This window comes from Pteropus alecto, unplaced genomic scaffold (assembly GCF_000325575.1).
Source record: "Pteropus alecto unplaced genomic scaffold, ASM32557v1 scaffold18, whole genome shotgun sequence".
NCBI lineage: Eukaryota > Metazoa > Chordata > Mammalia > Chiroptera > Pteropodidae > Pteropus > Pteropus alecto.
Genome location: NW_006440649.1, coordinates 3,283 through 24,143, shown reverse-complemented (window position 1 = coordinate 24,143; position 20,861 = coordinate 3,283). Strand labels below are relative to the sequence as shown.

General features: G+C 32.8%; 1 protein-coding gene and 1 long non-coding RNA gene across 2 annotated transcripts in view; both read right to left on the bottom strand.

Moving 5' to 3' along the window:
- Positions 1-9,315, bottom strand: part of LOC102898205 (probable ubiquitin carboxyl-terminal hydrolase FAF-X) — a 28,372-nt gene extending 19,057 nt beyond the window's left edge. The window contains exons 1-4 of the mRNA XM_025050982.1: positions 9,153-9,315; positions 7,020-7,240; positions 5,959-6,149; positions 837-1,010 (exon numbers count right to left, since the gene is read on the bottom strand). Of these exons, the coding sequence (XP_024906750.1) occupies positions 837-1,010; positions 5,959-6,149; positions 7,020-7,240; positions 9,153-9,315 (749 nt within the window). The remainder of the gene's footprint in view (positions 1-836; positions 1,011-5,958; positions 6,150-7,019; positions 7,241-9,152) is intronic.
- Positions 9,316-11,455: 2,140 nt separating this feature from the next.
- On the bottom strand, positions 11,456-20,764 carry LOC112484712. Its single transcript, XR_003048128.1, has 2 exons — positions 19,397-20,764; positions 11,456-11,815 (listed from the first exon to the last, which is right to left on the bottom strand). It is a non-coding gene; the product is annotated as an uncharacterized LOC112484712 (long non-coding RNA).
- Positions 20,765-20,861: the final 97 nt, after the last annotated feature.

Genomic DNA, 20,861 nt, shown 5'->3' with positions numbered 1-20,861 from the left:
AAAAGTAATGTTTGTAGAATAACAGACTGGTCTGTAGCACTATCTTGTGATTATTTTGGTGAGAAAGGATTTCAAATCAACATTATGTGAACATAACAAGAAGTCAAGCCCCCAAGTACAATTTTCACATAGTAGGCCTAAATGTGTATCCATTCAATAAATTTCTGAATAATACTAACCAAGAGTTATTTATTTTTATTAGAAACCCTTAATAAACCAACTTCTCTTTTTCATTAATAGCAAAGGAACCTCCTACGACACTAAGCATAGTGGATGTCCTAAAGCTTTTAAAGCTTCACCTAAACTATCCACCAAAGATACAGAATAGTATCATACTGTCTTGTTAACTCCTGCTAAATGGTTTGATGTATAAAACACATCCAACATATCTGAAGAATGAGAAGAACTGATGGTAATTTCAAAATCAACCTTCTAATTTCTAAAGGAAACACTGCTCCAGACCTGCATCTGCCAGTTATATTCTAAACTTACCACATTTAATATTATTTCAGTTACTGAAATATATCATGAAAGAAAATGTCTTTATAAATGATAACTATAGATTTATGGAAAATGCCATTGTATGTCCTAGGATATGACAGAACACATAAGAATGTAAGATAAAGTGATAAGATATTCTGTACATTAAAAAGCCAAATGTTACTGTAAAAAATATATATACAGTGGTATATAACATAAGGATGTAATTCATTCACAATTTTAGGCATTTAGTAACAATTAGCACACGCTGCTTTCATAATAAGTACTAGTGAGAACTTTATATTATTAAAAAACAGCATTGGAAACTCCATATTAAAACATTAAATAGTACTTGCCTATGTGGGCAACCTTGGCAAATCTTCTGATCAGCAAAGGAACCTCCTAGGACTTGACTTAATATAGCTGGATGTCCTAAAGCTTTTAAAGCTTCATCTAAACTATCCACTAAAGAATTAAAAAATTCTAAGGCATCATGTTGTTCACGCAGATTAACAGGTTCACCCCAAAGCCTAAGAAAAAAAGAAAATAAAACAAATACTATTTTATAACTGTAGAATATCCATACTTTATTTTTCATAACAGTAATGGACAATGACATCAGAAGTATAAGCTGAGACTTTATCCTTTCATATAAGTAGTACAAACAAACCAATACAAACCATGTGGAGGGTGGCAATGATAATGGCTGTGAAGCTCATAATTAAAATAGTACTCCAGTGTCAAAAGAATTGACTAAGATGGTGTGGCTAAGATGAGGGTGACTAAAATGGGTGGTAGGTTCTAAGAATAGTGTCTGCTTTATTAAATAATATCTGCTTTATTAAATATTACGCATTTTGAATTCAAGTAAAGAGACAATTACCCTAAGAGGAGAAGGTCATTCTTATATATTTACTACTCTGATATTTAATTCTACTTAAATTCTGGGTGTCATATTGCAAAGTTTATAGTCATTTATCCCTAACTAAAGTGTTTTTTCCAAATGAAAAAGGTTCTAATGTTATCTGAGTTTGTTCTTTTAATTTTTATATTAAGGACTGCATGTTTTATCCCTTTTTCCATCTTTTGATTTTCTAAAAAAATTAAAATTTACTTTGAGATTAATTTAGTCACAGTAATTACTAATACAGATATCCTAATTATCTTTTATGCAATTTCCCCAATGGTGATATATTATAAAAGTATTGTGCAACATCACAATCAAGATATACTGATATTGGTACAAGCTCCAATCTTACTCAGGTTATTTCTAGGCTTACTTATACTTATAACTGTGTATTTAGTTGTAGGCAAATTTATCACTTGTGTATGTATATGTCTATCATCATGGTCAAGATACAGAAGTTACCATCATATAGATCTCTTAAACAGTCCTTCTACAATCATACCCAACAACCTGCCGCTTCACTTCTAAACTCTAGTAAGCACTTATCTTTCATTCTAAAACTCTGAAATTTCAAAAATATTATATAAAGAAAATTATACAGATGTAACTTTTGGAGTTGGTTTTTTAAACTCAGTATAATACTGAGATTCACTTAATTTGTTGCATGCACAGGTAATTCCTTCCATTTTATCACATAACATAGGTATACCAATTTGTTTACTGAGGTGTTGGAGAATATCATCTTGGTTATTTCCAGTTTGTGGGTAATATAAAGAAAACTGCTATAAACATCTATGTACAAGTTTTGGTGTAAACTAAAATTTTCTTTTCTCTAGTATAAATTTTCATGGTTGCAATTACTGGATTGTTTATAGTACCACATAAACTGCCAAACTGCTTTCCAGAGTGGCTGTATTATTCATGCCACCAATACATGACACAGTTTCTCTGCATCCTAGCTAGCATTTGGTGTTGTCACTATCTTTTAAAAAATTTTAACCAATGTGATACATGTGCACTGACACTTGTGTGCTTTCATCTTTTAACTTTTAAAATTTACAGCATTAGATTTAAATTGTTTCTTGTATACTGCATAAAATTGACTTTTTTTATTTGATCTGACAATCTATGTCTTCTAACTGAGCCAATTTACATTTTATATTACTAGTGATGTAACAGAATGTAGGCATGTTATTATTTTTTGTTTGTATGTGTATCAGAATTCTGCCCTTTTCTTATTTAAATATAGGTTAGTATTCTATTTCATGCGTCTGTTAATGTATCTATTTCATGCATCTGTTAATGTATCTTTGTTTTTTAAAAATAATTGCTCTATAAATTGTAATATCTATAATCTAAATACTCTGCCATTCAAGTGACAGACATCTCACAGCTACCTAATCAGTTTTATCTTATAAAGATCATTGTAATTGTTAAATATATTAAATGAATACATATTGAATAACCTCTTCATTCACAGTTTTTTTGTTTTCAAGATTTACACACATTTAAAGTAATCAGAGAAGAAAAACAGGGTATTTTAAATACTAAGTATTTCATTTTTTAGTTCCTCTTATTCTTGAAATTCCAAGGTTTGCCTGGTAAATTTTTTCTTTCCATCAACCAGAACTTTCTTTACAATTTCCTTTATAGAAGGTCTAACTGTAAAGAAATTCTTCATATATTCATTTGAAAATATACTTATATTCTCTTCACTACTGAAGAATATTTTCACTGCATATAGAATGCTGGGTTATCTATTTTTTCTTTTGTTTTCTTTGTCTCTAGTGTCATGCTAAGAAATCACTACCAACTCCAGTGTGATGATGCTTTCCCTCTTGTTTTCTTCTAAAAGTTTTATACCTTCTATTTAGGTATTTCATCTCTTTGGGGTCAGCATTAATACATATGGTGTGTAAGGTAAAAATCTAATTGTGAAAGACTGAAACATTCTTCATTAATCATAAACAAGGGAAGGAAGCCTACTTTTGTTATTTCTATCAACACAGCACTGTGAAGTTCTAGCCATACCAATTACACCAGAGCAAGAAATAAAGGTGTACAAATTGGAAATCTTAAAGATTCCATAAAAAAACAAAGTTCAGCAACAAATTCAGCTAAGTTGTAAAACACAAAAATCAACACATAAAAATCATTAGGGGGGTTATTAATAATACACACAGTTTCAACTTAGCAAGATAAAAAAAGTTCTAGAGATTGATGGTGGTACACAAAATGCAACTGTACTTAATACTACTAAACTATATACCGAAAACACTTTATTATTTCACCACAATAAGAAATAATGATTTAGCAGAGAAACCTGAAAAAGAAAATAAATAAATGAAAAGGACTTCATCAAAACTAAAAATTATTGTGCATCAAAGGACATTACAAAGAAAGTGAAAAAATTATACCAGAAAGAAGTATCTGTAAATCATTTATCTATGAGGATCTATTATAATGAATATACAAAGAACTCTTAAAACACAATAGACACAACAAAAAACAGACAATGGAGAAAGTAATGAATAGACATTTTCCTCAAAAAACAAACCTAAAACCCAAAACCCAAAACCCTCCAAAACAAATGGATAATAAATACATGAAAAGATGCTCAACAATACCACATTAACAGTTACTAGAAAAATGAAACTTAAACATAATGAGATACTAATTCACTCCACTAGGAAAGCTATTATTATTATTATTATTTTTAAAAAAGGTATATTGGCATGATGTTGAAAAAAATGCAATCTTCATACTTTGCTGGTGAGAAAGTGGTTCAGGAAATGTTAAACAATTTGGCAGTTCCTTAAAATGTTAAACACAGAATTACCATATAACCCAACATAGAATTATCATGTAACTTAGCACCTGCATTCCTAAGTATATACTGAGAGAAATGATAAGTCCTCACAAAAAACTTATGTCTCTGAATTGTACACTATTGAACAGATAGAATAATGAATTTTGTTATTTTGTAAACTTTACCATAAAAGAAACAACACAGTAAGAGCATATGTCTAGAATGTAAGTAATACAAAAGTGGTAAATAAATTGTGAGCTCTATCATTACACAGAAGGAATAAATTTGAAAATAAAACCATAAACATATTTAAGCAAAAATTATAATTTAGTACACGTTTAAATACAAACATAATTCAGAAGCAAAACTACACCTATATATTTAGCTGTATCTATGTAGATATATATATAGGTAGAGACATGCATACATGCATAATTTTGCTAATTAAAATTACACATACATATAAATATACAAATAACTGAGTGAAGATTAAGAGAAAACTTTAAAATATATCGGAGGCATTATATACGCAAATCACTCTTATTACCTAGCTTATACTTCAAATTGTGGAATATCAAAATTTATATGAAATAATATGTGTCATGCTATAATTTTATGATTTTCAAAATAAATCTAATATGTTAATTTTATATATAAGGGGTACCATTCTGATGGAGGGTGACCCAGAAGTCAGATGATCCCTTTTGCTTACCCACCTCCAACCTACTTAGAGGTATTTTGCTCAAAGAATTCTAAACTCTAGGAAGGATTGCAGACTTTTTCTACACAGTATAAAGAGCTGTGTAATTGGGGATGACACAAAATAGGACTTGATAAATTTAGTGAAAGACAGAAAGCCAGATAAAAATAAGTAATTAAGTTTTATACAATCTAAAAATAGACCAAATTTTATTGATCATTTGAGAAGGATGCTAGGAAACAATATGATTATTTTATAAACATACAAAAAAGAAAAAGTGTCCTAGTTTTCTTACTGCTTTATAAATTAAGATTTCTTATCAAATATGTGTACTAGATGATGAAGGCAAGTTTCTTTTCACAAACCTAATCAGGTTAATCAATGAACAATCAATAATAAAATTAGAATATTGCCATTTTGTAATTATAATGAAATAACATACTTGGTCAATGACAACTACATGACTCTTAATATTACCAGAGGAAAGATATTCTGTATTTACTCAAGGAAGTAAAATCACTCCCCATGAAGCAGTCATGTCCAGAAGAAATTAGGAATAATACTTGATTCTGATCAAGCCTCTTTATCATGACTAAGTAAAGTACAGTCCATGAGCCAAATCCAGCCAAATGCCTATGTATCATCCAAGACTTAAAACGGTTTTACATATATTTAAATGGTAGTAGTACTTTATGACATGAGAAAATGTTCTAAACTAAAATTTCAGTGTCCATGAACAAAATTTTATTAAACCACAGCCACTGTTTATGGTTGCTTTCTTGTTACAAAAGCAGAGCTGAGTAGTTATGAAAGATCATATGATCTTCAAACCTTAAAGATACAAGAACAAACGAAAACAAAAAAAATGCAATTAGAAAAATCTGGACTGATATTTTTTACCTTCTCTTATTGAATGCATGATAAAGAAAAAACTAAGGAGTTAGACACTACTATTGTGAATGTTAAAGAATTATACATTCTAGCATATATTTAAAAAAATTTTAAAATTAGTATATTGAGATTTTTTTAGAAAACCAAAATTATCATCCACCCATAATTTACCTGAACTGTTTCCAAAATCCTCTGGGCACATAGTATTGTAGTCGGGAAGCAGCTAAATGACCAAAGATGACCTGAAGGTGTCTTAAGACACCAATATTGTACTCTTTCCTATCTTCTGTCTTACTTAATGCTGGTTTGTCTTCAAATTGATGAGGATATCCAAAAACATCATCTCGGGGATCAACATTACTCTAGATACCAAAATACATCAGTGATGAGTTAATGTAACTTAAAAATTATAATAAAATAAGTTGAGACAAATATGAATAGTGAATGAACTGCATTACTTTATATTTTGTGTATGTAAAGTATATACTTTCAAGTTATATTAGTGCTTATCCTCACAATTTCAGATGATCTTTCACAAAAAGATCACACAAGAATAATCCTGAACTGTCAACTGTAAGTTGTATAATATAAAACAGAAAGGTTTAGTTGAGTAGACAACAGGAGACGAATGCAACTTTGGGGAAATAAGTTATTAATTATAAGCAAAACTTAAGTCCTTCATATTTATGTAAAAGCCACTCTACCAGCTGCTGAATCCCAACTTTTTATTGCCTTATTCTTCATCAGGCACTTGGTTCCTGAATATCTATTACCGTTAACTAACACTGTTGATAAAACCGTAAAGCATTAAGAAAAATATTGACAGTATCCTAAGAATAAGCACAGAATATGAAAGTGAAAAAATATATAAAGGCAGAATAACTGAAATATACTTTAAAAAGTTACAGAATGAAAATACAGTTTAAAAAAACTAAAAATATTTGTATTTACAAACACCAAACTATATTTACCATGGTATATAAAACATGATTAATGGCTGCTTTAACAAATAATCAGAAAAAGTAGTGATAAAGATTACCAATTACAGTTTAAGGTCTATTGATAATGAGTATTATGACATGCCAGAGGTAGTAGCTCAGAGATTCCTGTCCTATTATCAAATGTAGTTCAGAAAAATCCCATGTATGCTTCCATATTCAAAGAGAGAAAAATAGTATCTGGTATCAAGATATTAGAACAAATGAAAACCAGAATTTATAATTACAATTTACCTCACTGTCCTGCTTCTCTTCACCAAACATATCATCATCTATATCACTACCTGTGCCTTCAATTGCAAGAATACTGTTCCTTATAGAAGGAATCATGTATAGTTGCTGGATCACCGAATTCATGTAACAAGTAGCACCAGCATTTTTGAGTCCCACAAAACCTTTTGGTGGGCGAGGTCCAACAGGAGGTAGATATTCCCACTCAGTAAGTGCTTCACAAGCTGAGGAAAAAAAAAAAAGATTCTCATAACATGAACATCATCCTGTCCACTGGTAACTGTTATGCTAACAAATATTAATAACCTTACATTCACCACTATAGCCACTATACTACAGAACTTATCAGTCCATATTTTTATTAATGTTGCTTCTATCTAAAGGTTCTTAGAAAGTTATATAGCTGGTACAATAATAAGTTTCTTTGTGTAAACCACCGGTTTGCTTTATTTCAGTGCCTTCAATTACTTCAGTTTGCAACTTTAAATAAAATACTACATAACAGTTTAACTATATACTTTATATATTTAATTATATGTTAAATTTATTTAAGATGACTTATATTTAAGACATGGTTCCAAAACTGTAACCTTCAATGGACAGGAGCAAAAACTTCTTGCTAATACCCATAGTTTTGGGTAGTAAATTACACAGTGAATGTGAAAGGTCTTTGATAACACATACCTTCCATTTACCATAAAACCAAACAACTTAAATATAAACCGCTACTTTAGACTGCAAGCTACAGTCAATAATCACAATTAGACAGACCTTTCTGTGTCGACAGATGTATTACAAAGTACAAAACAAAGGGAAGAACACTGCAGCACAATGGAAAATATTGCTCACTTTACAGGTGAGCACTCTGCATTAATACAAAATGCATTCTCTGGTGAAAGGTCCAGTGGGGCTCACTGAAAAGGAAGCCTTGCAATATTGAAGAATCAAGAATCTGGTTTGTTTTGTTTTTTGGAAGGTTGTAGCTTTTGGCTAGCTTTACCCATTTTGCCGATCATCCACTCCTCACCTCTGGCAATCACCAATTTGATTTCTGTATATACACTTTTGGGTTTTTTTGTTGCTATAGATTTCCCATATAAGTGAGAGCATACGATATTTATCTTACTCCAACTTATTTCACCCAAAGCAAAGCCCTCAAGTACTATCCCTGTTATTGCAATCATGGGATTTCCTTTTTTTATAGCTGAATAACATTCCATTGTATATACAGCATGTCCTCAAATAATGTCGGTTATACCTTTGATGAGATGCTATGTGAACTTGACTCTGGTTTATATCACTTAAACTTTGGTAAATTTGGTTTTGTTAAACATTGTTTCACAATAGGTCACAGAACCTATTGAAAGTGTAAATTAACAACTTCCTGTATACAGTCGTGCGTTGCTAAAGAACGTATCTGAGAAATGCAGTATTAGGTGATTTTGTCATTCTAGGAACATTACTGTGTGGTACTTAAACAAATGTAGGTGATATACCTACACTATGCACATAAGCTGTATGGTACAACCTCTTGTTTTTAGTCTATGGACCAGTTCAGCATGTATTCTTATACTAAATACTATAGGCAACTGTAACACAAAGGTATGTTTTGTGTATCTAAATAAAAATAATGCAGTGAAAATATGGCATAAAAGATTAAAAATGATACACTTACAGAGGACATTACCATGAATGGAGACTACAGGACAGGAAAGTGCTCTGGGTGAGTGAGTGGTGATGTGAATATGAAGGCCTAGAACATATTGTACCCATGTACACTTTATAAACACTACATTTAGGCCATAGAAATTTTATTAAAACTAGTTTTTTCTTCAATTAACCTTAACTTATGTAATTTTTTACTTTATAAACTTAAAACTTTTTAAATGTGTTGGACTACTTTAACAATTAGCTTAAAACACAAACACATTGCTAGCTGTATGACATTTCTACTAATAAGTTTTACTAATTAGTTTTATTAGTATTTTTTAATACTAATAAAATTAAAAACTTATTAATACTAATAAGTTTTATTAGTATTTTTTCACTTTTTAAACTTTTTGTTAAACTGTAACAAACAGAGACATTTGCCTGGGCTTACACAGGGTCAGGAACATCAACATCACTGCCCCCCACCTCCACAACCTGTCCCACTAACTACAAGGTCTTCAGGGGCAGTAACAAGTTTGGAACTGTCGTCCCCTCCTGTGATAACAATGCCTTCTTCTGGAACACCTCCCAGAGGACCTGCCTGAGGCTCTTCTTCTGGAGCTACCACTCTTTTCAGAGACATTTCCATGGTAGTTTGCTTGGTTTTCTTTCTTTCTTTTCTTTTCTTTTTTTAACAGAGGTTTGCTTGTAAGCAGATAATGTACCATAACATTCCCTGTGGTACTGAAAGCCTTTGCTGTTGCAGTCCACGTTTTCAGACTTCTTAAGGAGCTTGCTGAGGTCTGCCAATGCTTCTGCCAAATGCTTCACTGTGAATTTTCTTGGGTGTTCTTTTCCTTCTCCTGCAGTTTCCTTTCCTTTTCGCTCATCTCTTCAACTGTGTGTTCCTGTCATTAGTCAGTTTTTCGGGAACCACCTCTAGAAGCTCCTCAATGTCATTCTCATCCACGCACAGTGACTAAACTAGTCTGCCATCTCAGCTACTGCTTTGTGCTTTTCGCAGCCTCCTCATCCTTGGGAAATCCTCTGACATCGTGGGTGAACCTCTTGAATGTCTTCTTCCAGATGTCACTCGTACACTCCTCGGTGACATCACCCCAAGCCCAAACAAGGTCCTGATGCAATCACAATGTAATGCCTCCAAACGGCACCAGTGTTTTCTCAGTGTCTTCCTCGGTTGCAGCAATAGTCTGGACCAAGGTCCTGCTCAGGAAGTAGGCCTCAAAGCTGCTAGAACTTCCTGACCTGCTGGTTTGATCAAAGAGATACTGTTTGTGGGGAGAAGTACCACTTTGATATTGTGAAGAAGATCGCCAATGAAAGGATATCCGGGAGCATTATCATCCATAAGCAAAATCTTGAAAGGTATGCTATTCTCCAAACAGTACTTCTCCATTTCGTTGACACAGCAATTCAGAAGGGCATCTTGGAAGAGTCACCATGACTCTTATTGCTCCTGCAGTACCCTGGCAGTGTCTGCTTACTGCTATGCTTAATGACCCGAGGGTTCTCACTGTGCCAGCTTGCAGTGGATTCAGTTTGTAGCCTGTGGCACTGCCCCCAAGTGAGATCGTTATCCTATCCCTAAAAGCCCTGAAACTCGCATTGACTTGGCCTGCTTATGGATTAGAGTTTCTTCAGGCATCCATTTCTAGAATAGGGAGATTTAATTCATATTAAATATTTATTTGTGTCATTTGCCTCCACAATCCGCATTATCTAGAATTTCCAAAAGTTCTGCTACTGCATTCACATCAGCATTCAAAGACTCATCACCCAATGTCACGCTATAGTAAATTCAACGCTGTAGTTGGGTCCTCCGTTTTCTTTCAACATCTCAAACTGCCTTTGCGCTTTGGCTGTGATTGTCATGGTGCTGAGAAGGCCACATTCTGTGTCTGGTCTTCAATCCAGATCATTAGCAGTTTCTTTATCTCTGATCTAGTCCCTTCTCAAGTGTTGGTCTTGGTGTCTTCAATAAGCAGATTCTTTGACAACTTCTGTCACTTTGTTCTTCAAGATCATAGCTATGTTGGAAAGGGAAGTGCCTGACTGGTGAGCATTAACCCACACTAATTTTTCCCTTCATTGTTTTTCATCACTTTTAATTTTGTTTCAAGTTAGTCACTTATGTGGCCTCGTACTAGGGAACATTAGCAGCGTATTTTGAAAGCTGGATACCAAAGGATACAGAGTAGACCTTGTTCCCAAGGAAGATACTTCTTTAAATTTTTTTCAAATAAATTTTTATTTATAAAGTACAGTTTTAGAAGGCAACAGACAGTAACATGCAACTTATCTTTATATAAGCATATTTTAAGAGACTCGCCTTCTCATTGTTGGTCATCATACTTTTCTAATTGATGACAAGATATTTTACAGCTCCCCAAAATGTTTTTGCTTTAAATAATAGCCCTGGGAGCCTGGATAAACCATATGATTCCTTTACATTTCATCGATTTTCTTGAACATCTAAATAATCTTCATGAATTGAAACCATATGATTCCTTTACATTTCTTGAAACCATATGATTCCTTTACATTTCATCAATTTTCTTGAACATCTAAATAATCTGTTTTAAATTATATTAAGGAAACTGTATTTTTAAGTTCATCATATTTTGTTTGTAGTTGTTTCAGTAAATGTAACAAAACAATATCTAACAATGTCATTGGTTTTCTTTCATTTTAGACACCAAATAGAAACACAATAAGAAGTATCTGAGTTTGTGAGTTTGTGGCTTTATTTCTTGATTTCTTCCTTTTACTATGAGTCTTTTATTTTTTTTTTTTTCCTTATTTTTTCTTTTTCTCAAGAGAGGGCTTGGCCCTAAAGGGCTTATATTTTTAGAAGTTATTGAGTCAGCTGATTTCTCTGAAATTTCTGAAGATGCTATATCTAATTTGTGTAAACTTTTTGTGTAAAATATTGTGTCATTTTCTCGGCTGGTTTATCTCTTCTTCCTAGATCAGTGATGTCAGATTCATCTAATGGGCCTGAGTTTTCTTCCTTTTGTGCAGTAACTCTTACAGATTTGTTTATAGTTGCTTTATTTTCAGAAGTATTCAAACTTCTTTTTGTTTCCTTTTCTTGAAGAGTTGAAGGGATAGATGAGCCGCAGTGTTTCCTGCATATTGGAGCATATATGTAAAGGAGAATCTGCTCAGGAAAGAGTAGTAATTGGAGAGATCTCAGTACACTCGGTTAAACTTATGGCAAGGGTATATAACTTATGGGGAAGGAAGACAGGTGTCTAATAGAGTTCAATTGCTGCAATGGGGCCAAAGCTTTCATAAAGTTCTTCATCTTTCTAATTTTTACCAGTTTTCCATTGTCTGAGATATCAGAATATCAGAAAAATATATCATTAGCATGTACTTTTACCAGCTTTATGTTTCAAGGGATATATTCTTGGACACACAATGCAATATACATATGATGTATTACTGAATTAATTGTACACTTGAAACCTATATGATTTTATTAACCAGTGTCACCCCAAAAATAACAAAGGAATATGTTCTTCCTAAAGTGAATGTTTCATACTTGCTACAGGGGCCACCCATGTCTATCTATTTAAACTATCCTAGGATTCCATGCAGAACTCATGCAAAGTGCTTGTCTTTGTTTCACAGAAGTAGGATCTCACAGGGCAGAAAAGTGAACAAGCAGTCCCCAAAAAACTAGAAGTTAAATGAACAAGCACTGACACCAAAAGATTGCCATTAGAGCAAATAATAGATCTGCTGAAAACCAAGAAAGGAAACATAGGAGAGAGTTACTTTCAGGAATAAGGTCTTGAAAATCTCCTGTATGTAAAATAGAATCTCGAAGCAATGTATATTTGCTGATGATACAATAAATGCTCACAAAGGCTCTGAGAAGATTCTAAACTTTTTCTTCTGGTTTAACCTTTAAACTCAGAACAAACAGGAAAATAAGTTTTTACAGAGTCAATCTATATCACTGAGACAGTATTTTCTTTCTCTTTGTTCACTGTTTTGGATTCCAGGTGTTGAAGGAAATGTATGTCCAATCATTAGGTAAGCACAAAATAAATATTAAGTAACCACATAAAACAAAAAAATATATCATCCTAGAATAGTCTTAAAAAGTCACTAAGTAAACAAACAATTACATCCCATGGCAAATAACAAACTCTAGTCAGATTGTAGAATCTGAATTCCAGAGTTATATAATGTTGAAAGTGTCCACAACAATAAAGAGAATTAAAAGCAAAATAAGAAACAAAAGTATGGAGTTGAGGGGGAGGGAAGAAAGGGAAAGAAGTTAATTGATGTTGTCCCTGGGGGAAGAAAGACATTGGACTCACTAGACAACTACTCTAAATCAACTGTGTTAAATGTGCTCAAAGAGTTAGAGAAAACCATGGACTAAGGACTAAAGGAATTCAGGAAAATAAAGATCTGTTAAGTAGAAAATATTAGTAAAGAGAGAGAAATAAAGAGGAAAAAATAAAAATTTTAGAGCTGAAAAAGTATGTTAACAAAATCAAAAGACCGACACTATCCAATTTCAAGGCTTACTTAAAGCTATAAAAATCGGGACTATAAATAATTGACAAGTAGATTGATAGAATAGAATAGTCTAGAAGTAGATCCATATATATAGTCACCTGATCTTTGACAAAGAAACAAAAGCAATAAAATGATACTGAAACAACTGAATACCCACATGCAAGAAAAAAACCTAGGAGAATAAAGACCTATTAAGTAGAAAATATTGGACTTTTCGCTTGCTCAAAAATTAACTAAGATTTGATGACAGACCTAAAATAAAACACAAAACTAAAACTTCTTGAAAAAGTAAGAAAACACTAGACGATTTGGGGTATGCTGACGTCTTTTACATATACCAAATTCATTAAAGAACTGGTAAGTTGAACTTCATTAAAATATTTCTGCCCTGCTAAGGACGCTATCCAAAAAATAAATAAAAAGAGAAGTTACAATCTGAAAAAATATATATGCAGAAAACGTATTTGAAATAAAGCTGTTATCCAAAATACACAAAGAATTTTTAAGAACATGAACATCCTGGTCCAAAAATATGGAAAGGCTTTCTTAAAGGACACCTCACTAAAGATATACATATGGTAAAATAAGCTTATGCAAAGATACTCCATATCATATATGTGAATAGAAATTGCCAAGACATAATAATTTATGTCAAGAGAACTAAAATGGAGCTGGGAGGTGACAGGAAGTCTGCCTTATGCAAGTACTACCAATGAACTTTTGCAGACAGTCTCCTGGACTTTGCTGCTTCTTTACCATGGAAACCAGAACATTCTGCCCGTTGAGAGGACCCAATCTGTTTCACTGACCAGCGTTTTTCAGTTACTCAGTGGACCTAACCAAGCTCTATTAACACAGCCAGCATATTTCGCATACATGGAGGATCTAAATGGAAGTAAATTTATAATTTTGTATTTATAAACCCTATCCTTTTTTGTTCTCTATGGAGCATAAATGGTTTGCTACCTGATTCTGTATCTTCTAGATTGCAATTCTATACTCAAATAAATGTTTTGTTTTGTTTTTTTCTTTATTACAGCTTAAATCTTTTCTTGGTTAACATTACATGGTATTATAAGTAAGAGCCAGAGTGAAAGTCCTTTGATTCTGGTGCCACCATGGATTTGTGCAAAACACCTGCAGAAAACATTGGCTCTACCATCTCTGTAGTCCTGGCTTTTGGCCATAAGTCCTCCTGGACCTGAATCTCCTTCCTTGGTCAAGGTAGTAGCCTGTATTTGAGCACTTTTTCTTTTCTTTTTGTTTCTGTCTGCTGGGTTATGGGTTTAGGTCTTTGCTAATCAGACTGAAAGATTAGAGTTTCAGATTTTAGTAAGGTGAGTACTCAACAATGGGGAACAATTCTTCTAAAAGGTCTTTAAAATAGCTATCCTTATTGTTACTCCTGCAGTGTTTATGTTTAACATGGCTCTTCTTATAACTTTTTCTCTCACTGGACTCATTACTTACTCTGATTTTTGCCTCTGAATTGATGTATTTGCATGCTTAACCTAAGGTCTATCTTTGTGGTAAATATCAGTTGTTGCATTTTGAAATTATTACTGGGAGACCTATGAGGCTAGATCAAAGAATGTAGGAAACTGTTTTACATAAATAAGACCTTATGACTTTTTGTAATGAATTATAAAGGCCTTCAAAAATAATTCAAAGGTTGCAGAATGATCTTTCCATAGCACACTCCCGGGAGACAAAGATCTCAAACTTCATGGCTTGCAACCAGGAGATATGGTCTATTGGAAAAGACATCTCCACAAAGATTCCCTCCAGCCTGGTATAGAACAAACCATACCAGGTATTATTGACTAATCCCTGCACCACAAAGTTAAAGGGTATTTACTCACTGATTTATGTTTCTCATTTAAAAATGACAATCTTATCTAGACCTGATTCATCTGACTGGACATCACAGGTTCTTAAAGACCTCAAATTAAAAGTTCCATATCAACCCTGAATCACATCCTGTTTTTCCCAAGATGTGAGGTCTGGCCTATAAAGCTGATTCCTGCTATGCATAATTCTTATGTTTACTTGAGAGTTGTAATTATATCTCTGGGTATACTAATGATCTTAATCTTTCTGTGACAAGCCAGTCACCTTCCCTGTGTTTTACACTGTATACTCTGATTATACCATATCATTAACCTCTCTGACTACAAAGTACTTCAGACCCTCACTATTCTCACCCTTACAAATGGGAAGTTTTGGCATAGAAATGTTATGATACAATAGTCCTTTGGAAACTTGTCTAAGTGCTGCCTACCTCTACCTTCTGTAGGGCTTATGATTCCAGTTATTCTCATTAGCAATTTCTCAGACATCCATAATTTTACTGTTGATTTTACAAATACTCCTCCTCCTGAGACATACCGGGTTAACCTATTAAACCTATTATGTCTTTCCCTTGTGTCTTTTTAGACACACCCTACATGGATGTCACCACATATGGTTACGCTTTCTCCCTTGCTATTAACTACATTGTTTTCTAACACCTCTTCTATCACATGACTTTCTATGTAATAAGTTTCCTGATAATCAAGTCTACTGCACCTATCACAACACTGACCACCACAGAAACTCTCTCTGTAAGGTCATAATAGCAGAAAACAGCCCACATTGCCACAACTCCAACGTTTCAGCCTTCAAAATACAACCATATCAGGAAGGACTCCTAGAAGGGTGCTCAAACATACTGAGTATTGTTCTGGAAAAATTCACATTTCTTTTCCTATTCATGAGTCCATAAATAACCAGATATTTGCAGGTAACCTCTGCAACCCTACAGGCTATAATTTTGTCTGTGTATTTAAAAATCAGCCTTGGGCATTCAATTGACTATACAGCGGGAGACTAAGTGGACAACGCTTTTTAGGCCATCTGACATCATCTATCACAAGTCTCAAGATGTTATAGCCATTATTCCCAACTCTTAATCTGAGAAAAAAGAGGGCCCTATTGATGATAGTGAATCAGATCTTGACAAGAATCCTTATAAATATGAGGATAACCTGCAGGATATTCTGGTGACCAAGATAAATTCCTTAGAATATTTCTTGGTAATATTCTCTTTTTGGCAGCATTCCCATAACAGACTTAGAAACTATGATGAGAAATCTTAGCAAAACTGTTAACAGGATAGCCCACTCTGCCGCTAAAGCCAATAGAGCTCAACAAAGATCTAAGATCCCCTAGCTCAGATAGCCTTTGAAAACAAAATTACCTTAGATTATTTGCTTGCAGTCCAGAGAGGAGTTTGCCATAGTACCTGGATAAACACCACTTCCCAAATTGATCTGGAAACCTGGAAGCTTTTAAGATAGCCAAATCCCTTAAAGGTCATTCAAATTTTACTACTATAGATACATTTTAAAAAACTATACAAATCTAAAGCCTAAAAGAACCTTGAGAGCAGAAAAAAAGCATTGCCTCGTTTATAAAAATCCTGTTAGATCAATAGCCATTTTTATGCAGAAATACTTTAGCCTAGATAGCAGTGGAATGACATATTTAAACTATTAAAAGAAAAAATAAACTCAATGAAAAATTCTATTATAAATAACTATCATTGAAAAATGAGGGAAAACATTCCCAAATAAACAAAAACTGAGGGTTCAAAGCTACTAGATCTGTCCAGCAAGAAATGCTAAAAGAAGTCCTTCAGACTCTAATAAAAAAATTACCGCCAATTACCTTGAAGCCATACAAATAAATAAAGAACACTGGCAAAGGTATTTCATTCATACCAGTAGTACTATGATTCCTTATTTTAATATGATTTAAAAACAAGTACATAAATTATCAGATAACTACATTAATGGTCACAACTGTATAAAGATGTAATTTGTGACAGTAATAACATCAAGGCAGGGTAAAAATGGAGCTATTTTATTAAAAAATTTTGTATACTAATAAACCTAATTTGATGTTAAATAAAACTAGAGTGTTATAAATTTAATTGTAATCCTCACAGGGTTTATCACAAAAATCACCACATATGGCATCGAGAAATATATATAAATGAGAGGAAGTAAATTAGAACACTACAAAAACTTAACATAGAGAAAGCAGTAAGTAAAAACTGAGTAACCAAAATGGCATAACATATAGAAAATAAATAGAATTACAGAGGTAAATCCTTTTTTAATGGAAAATAATTTAGTTGTGGATGAATTAAACATTTTAATTAAAAGGCAGAATGAGCAGAATGCATATACATAATCCAACTATGTGCTGCCTAAAAGAGACTCACTTTAAATCCAAACACACAAAAAGGTTGAGAAGTCAAATTATAATGACAAAATTCCCATATCAATAGTAAACACAGGAGAATTGAATTGATGCTAATATCAGACAAATTAAACTATAAAAGGATATTACATCTTATTTAGTCAATAAATCAATAAATTACAATTATTTGCACATTAACAGATTCCAGATGAAACAAAAATGTTTCATTCCAGATGAAACAAAAATGGACATAACTGAAGGCAACGGACAGTTCCACTGATTACTGTCAGTTCTACTAATTTCTAGTGATTAGTGTGGAACTGTCCATTACCTTCAGTTATGTCCAGTGATTAATGTGGAACTGTGGAACTTTGGAACTGTCCACAGTAATCACTGGACATAACTGAAGACAACGGACAGTTCCACACTAATCACTAGAAAAACAGTAAAAAAGTAGAGGACTTGAACAAAAGTACAAACTACCTAAACTGAATAGCTATGTATAGAACAATTCACCCAAAAAGCATTCTCAAAAGCACAGAGAAGATCCTCCAAGATAGACTATATGCTAGACCACAATGAAACCATCAAAAAATTTAAAAACACTGAAATCATTTTTTAAAATCTTCAAGAACTATGAGACAGAGAAACTAAAATACTTTTATTCTATTGTTGTCAAAAGAACAAATTGTTTAATTCCTATTCTCTTAAACTTATTGAGAACTTCTGCTCGTTTTAACTGGCTATGGTTTAAGGTCTTTCATTACAAATGTCTGAAAGAAGGCATGTTCTATTGTTGGATAGTGTGTTCAAGATGTTAGATGTAGTTGCTTAAAGTATTGTTGAAATATTCTATTTCCTTTTTCTATTCACAACTGAAAGTGAGATATTTAAGTTTCTAACTGCTATTGTAGAACAATTTCTCCCCTTATTACTGTTGGTTTTTCTTCATGTGTTTTTCTGTTCTGTCATCAGATGCATATATTTATAATTATTATAAATATGCAGTGAAGACAGTGAACAGAGGAAAATTTATAGGTGAAAAAACAAACCTCAAACCAATAACCTAAACTTAGACCTTAATAAATTTAAAAAACTAAACCCAAAGCTGGCAGAACAAAGAAAACAGCAGACTAGAACAGAAACATGTGAAACAAATACACCAAAAGCAATAGAGAAAACTAGTGAAATAGAAATTTGGTGCTTTGGAAGATCAACAACATTGATAAAACTTGAGGTAGACTAACTGAAAAAAAAAAAAAAAAGAAATAAAAAGGGGACATCATACAAACCTGTATCACTTTTTCAAAAATGTCTCAAGGAAACACTTCATAATTCAAACCAAAATGCCACTGGTACCACAACACCAAAGTCAAAGATATCACAAGTAAACAAGAAGTCAATATTCCTCATGAATACAGATGCAAAATCCTCAATAAACCTCACCTAGCAGAACTTTAAAAGAATTATATAATATGATTAACTGATATTTATCTAAGGAATGCAAGAATGAATCAAGACATGAAAATCAATCAATATAACTTCCTGGCATGAATTATGTTCCTCCCAAAGTTTATGTTGAAGTCGTAAACCCAAGTATTATAGAATATGACTTTTTGGAGGCAGAGTCTTTAAAGAAGTAATTAAAGCAATATACCATTAGGTGGGCCCAATTCCAACTTGACTGGTGTCCTTATAAAAGGAAATTTGAGTCACAAAAGATATTGGAGATGCACAAGCACAGAGGAAAGATCTGTGAACAAAGCATCATGCAGCCATATGCAAGCCAAGGGAAGAGAGAGGCCTCAGGAGAGACTAACACCTTGATTTGGGATTTCCAGCCTCCAGAATAGCGAAATATTTGGTCATAAAGAAGAATGAAGCAGTCATACATACTATAAAATGAATAAAAAAATGAAACATACCAAGTGAAGAGAGCACTCACAAAATATCACGAATGTAATTCTATTCAGATGAAATGTCCAGAACAGGAAAATCTCTGGATGCATAGAGTAGATAAGCAGTGGTTAGGGCTGGGCAGTGCTGTAGGATATAGAGAGAGGTGAATGTAGGTAATAGCTAAAGAACTAAAGGGTACAAGGTATTTTTGTTTTTCAGGTGATGAAATATTCTGAAATTGTTTTTTGTCCCACAAACTATGACTATATTAAAAACACCAATAGACTGTATACTTTCAATTAGTACATTATATTGTCTCTTAATTATATTTCAATGAAGCTAATTGTTGAAAACCCTTATATATTAAAGGAAAAATAGACAAATATTTGTAGTTCTAACTGGAGATTTCAATATTTCCCTCTCAATAACTGACAAACAAGTAGGCAAGGTATCTGTAACACTTTAGATGACTAGAGCAGCAATCTCAATCAATTTGACCTAATTGACAGTTAAAGCCATCACTATATACATCCTTTTTAAATGCATATAGAACATTCACCAAAATATACCACATTCTGGGCTATTTATTTAAGTCTTAACAAAGTTTAAAAATATTTACTTTGTTAGACTATAAAGAAATTAAATTAGGAACAAGTAACAAAAAGATATATAGAAAAATCTCAAATATTTATGAGTTAACATTTCTTTGAATTTCAAAACATTTATTCATCAAAGTTAAATCTCTTTCCATTGCCATAAGGATGTTCAAAAATAAATATCAGCTTAACAATTTTCACAAATTGAACAGATTTGTATAACTTGCACCCAGCAGTCAAATACAATATTATTTTATGTGGTACTTTAAATGAAATGGAAAATTAATTTTACTTGATCTTAAATAGTAACTAAAGTGACACTGAACTACTGAACTTCATAAGATTCCTACAAGATTTCTCTAAGTTGAGAAAAAAAATTCAAAATTATTAAAATGTTAGTGTATTTATTCTAATTTATTTAAATTTATTGGGTGACAAGGGTTAATAATTACATATTCTGATTATACAATGCAATAATATTATATGCATATTGCATTGTGTTCACCATCAAAGTCAAATCTCCTTCCATTGCCATATATTTGATCCCCTTTACCCTTGTCTATCAACTCCTTGTCCTGCTTTCCTTATGGTAACCACTAAACTTTTTGGTGTTCATGAGTCTTGATGGCCCATCCTTTCCACTGCAGGAGTTACGAACATTGGGGCAGCTTGCCGCAGATCTAAAAGAGAATCAGAAGTTAACATGACATCATCAATATAATGGTACAATTGTATGGTGGCGGGTTTAGTCCAACCAACCAAGTCCTCAGCCACAAAACGATGGCAGAGGGTGGGGCTTTGGAGATACCGGATGGGCAAGATAGTGAAGTTCCATTTTTGTCCCTCCCATGTGAAGGCAAATTCATCTTTAGTTTCTAGATGAATGTCTGAGGAG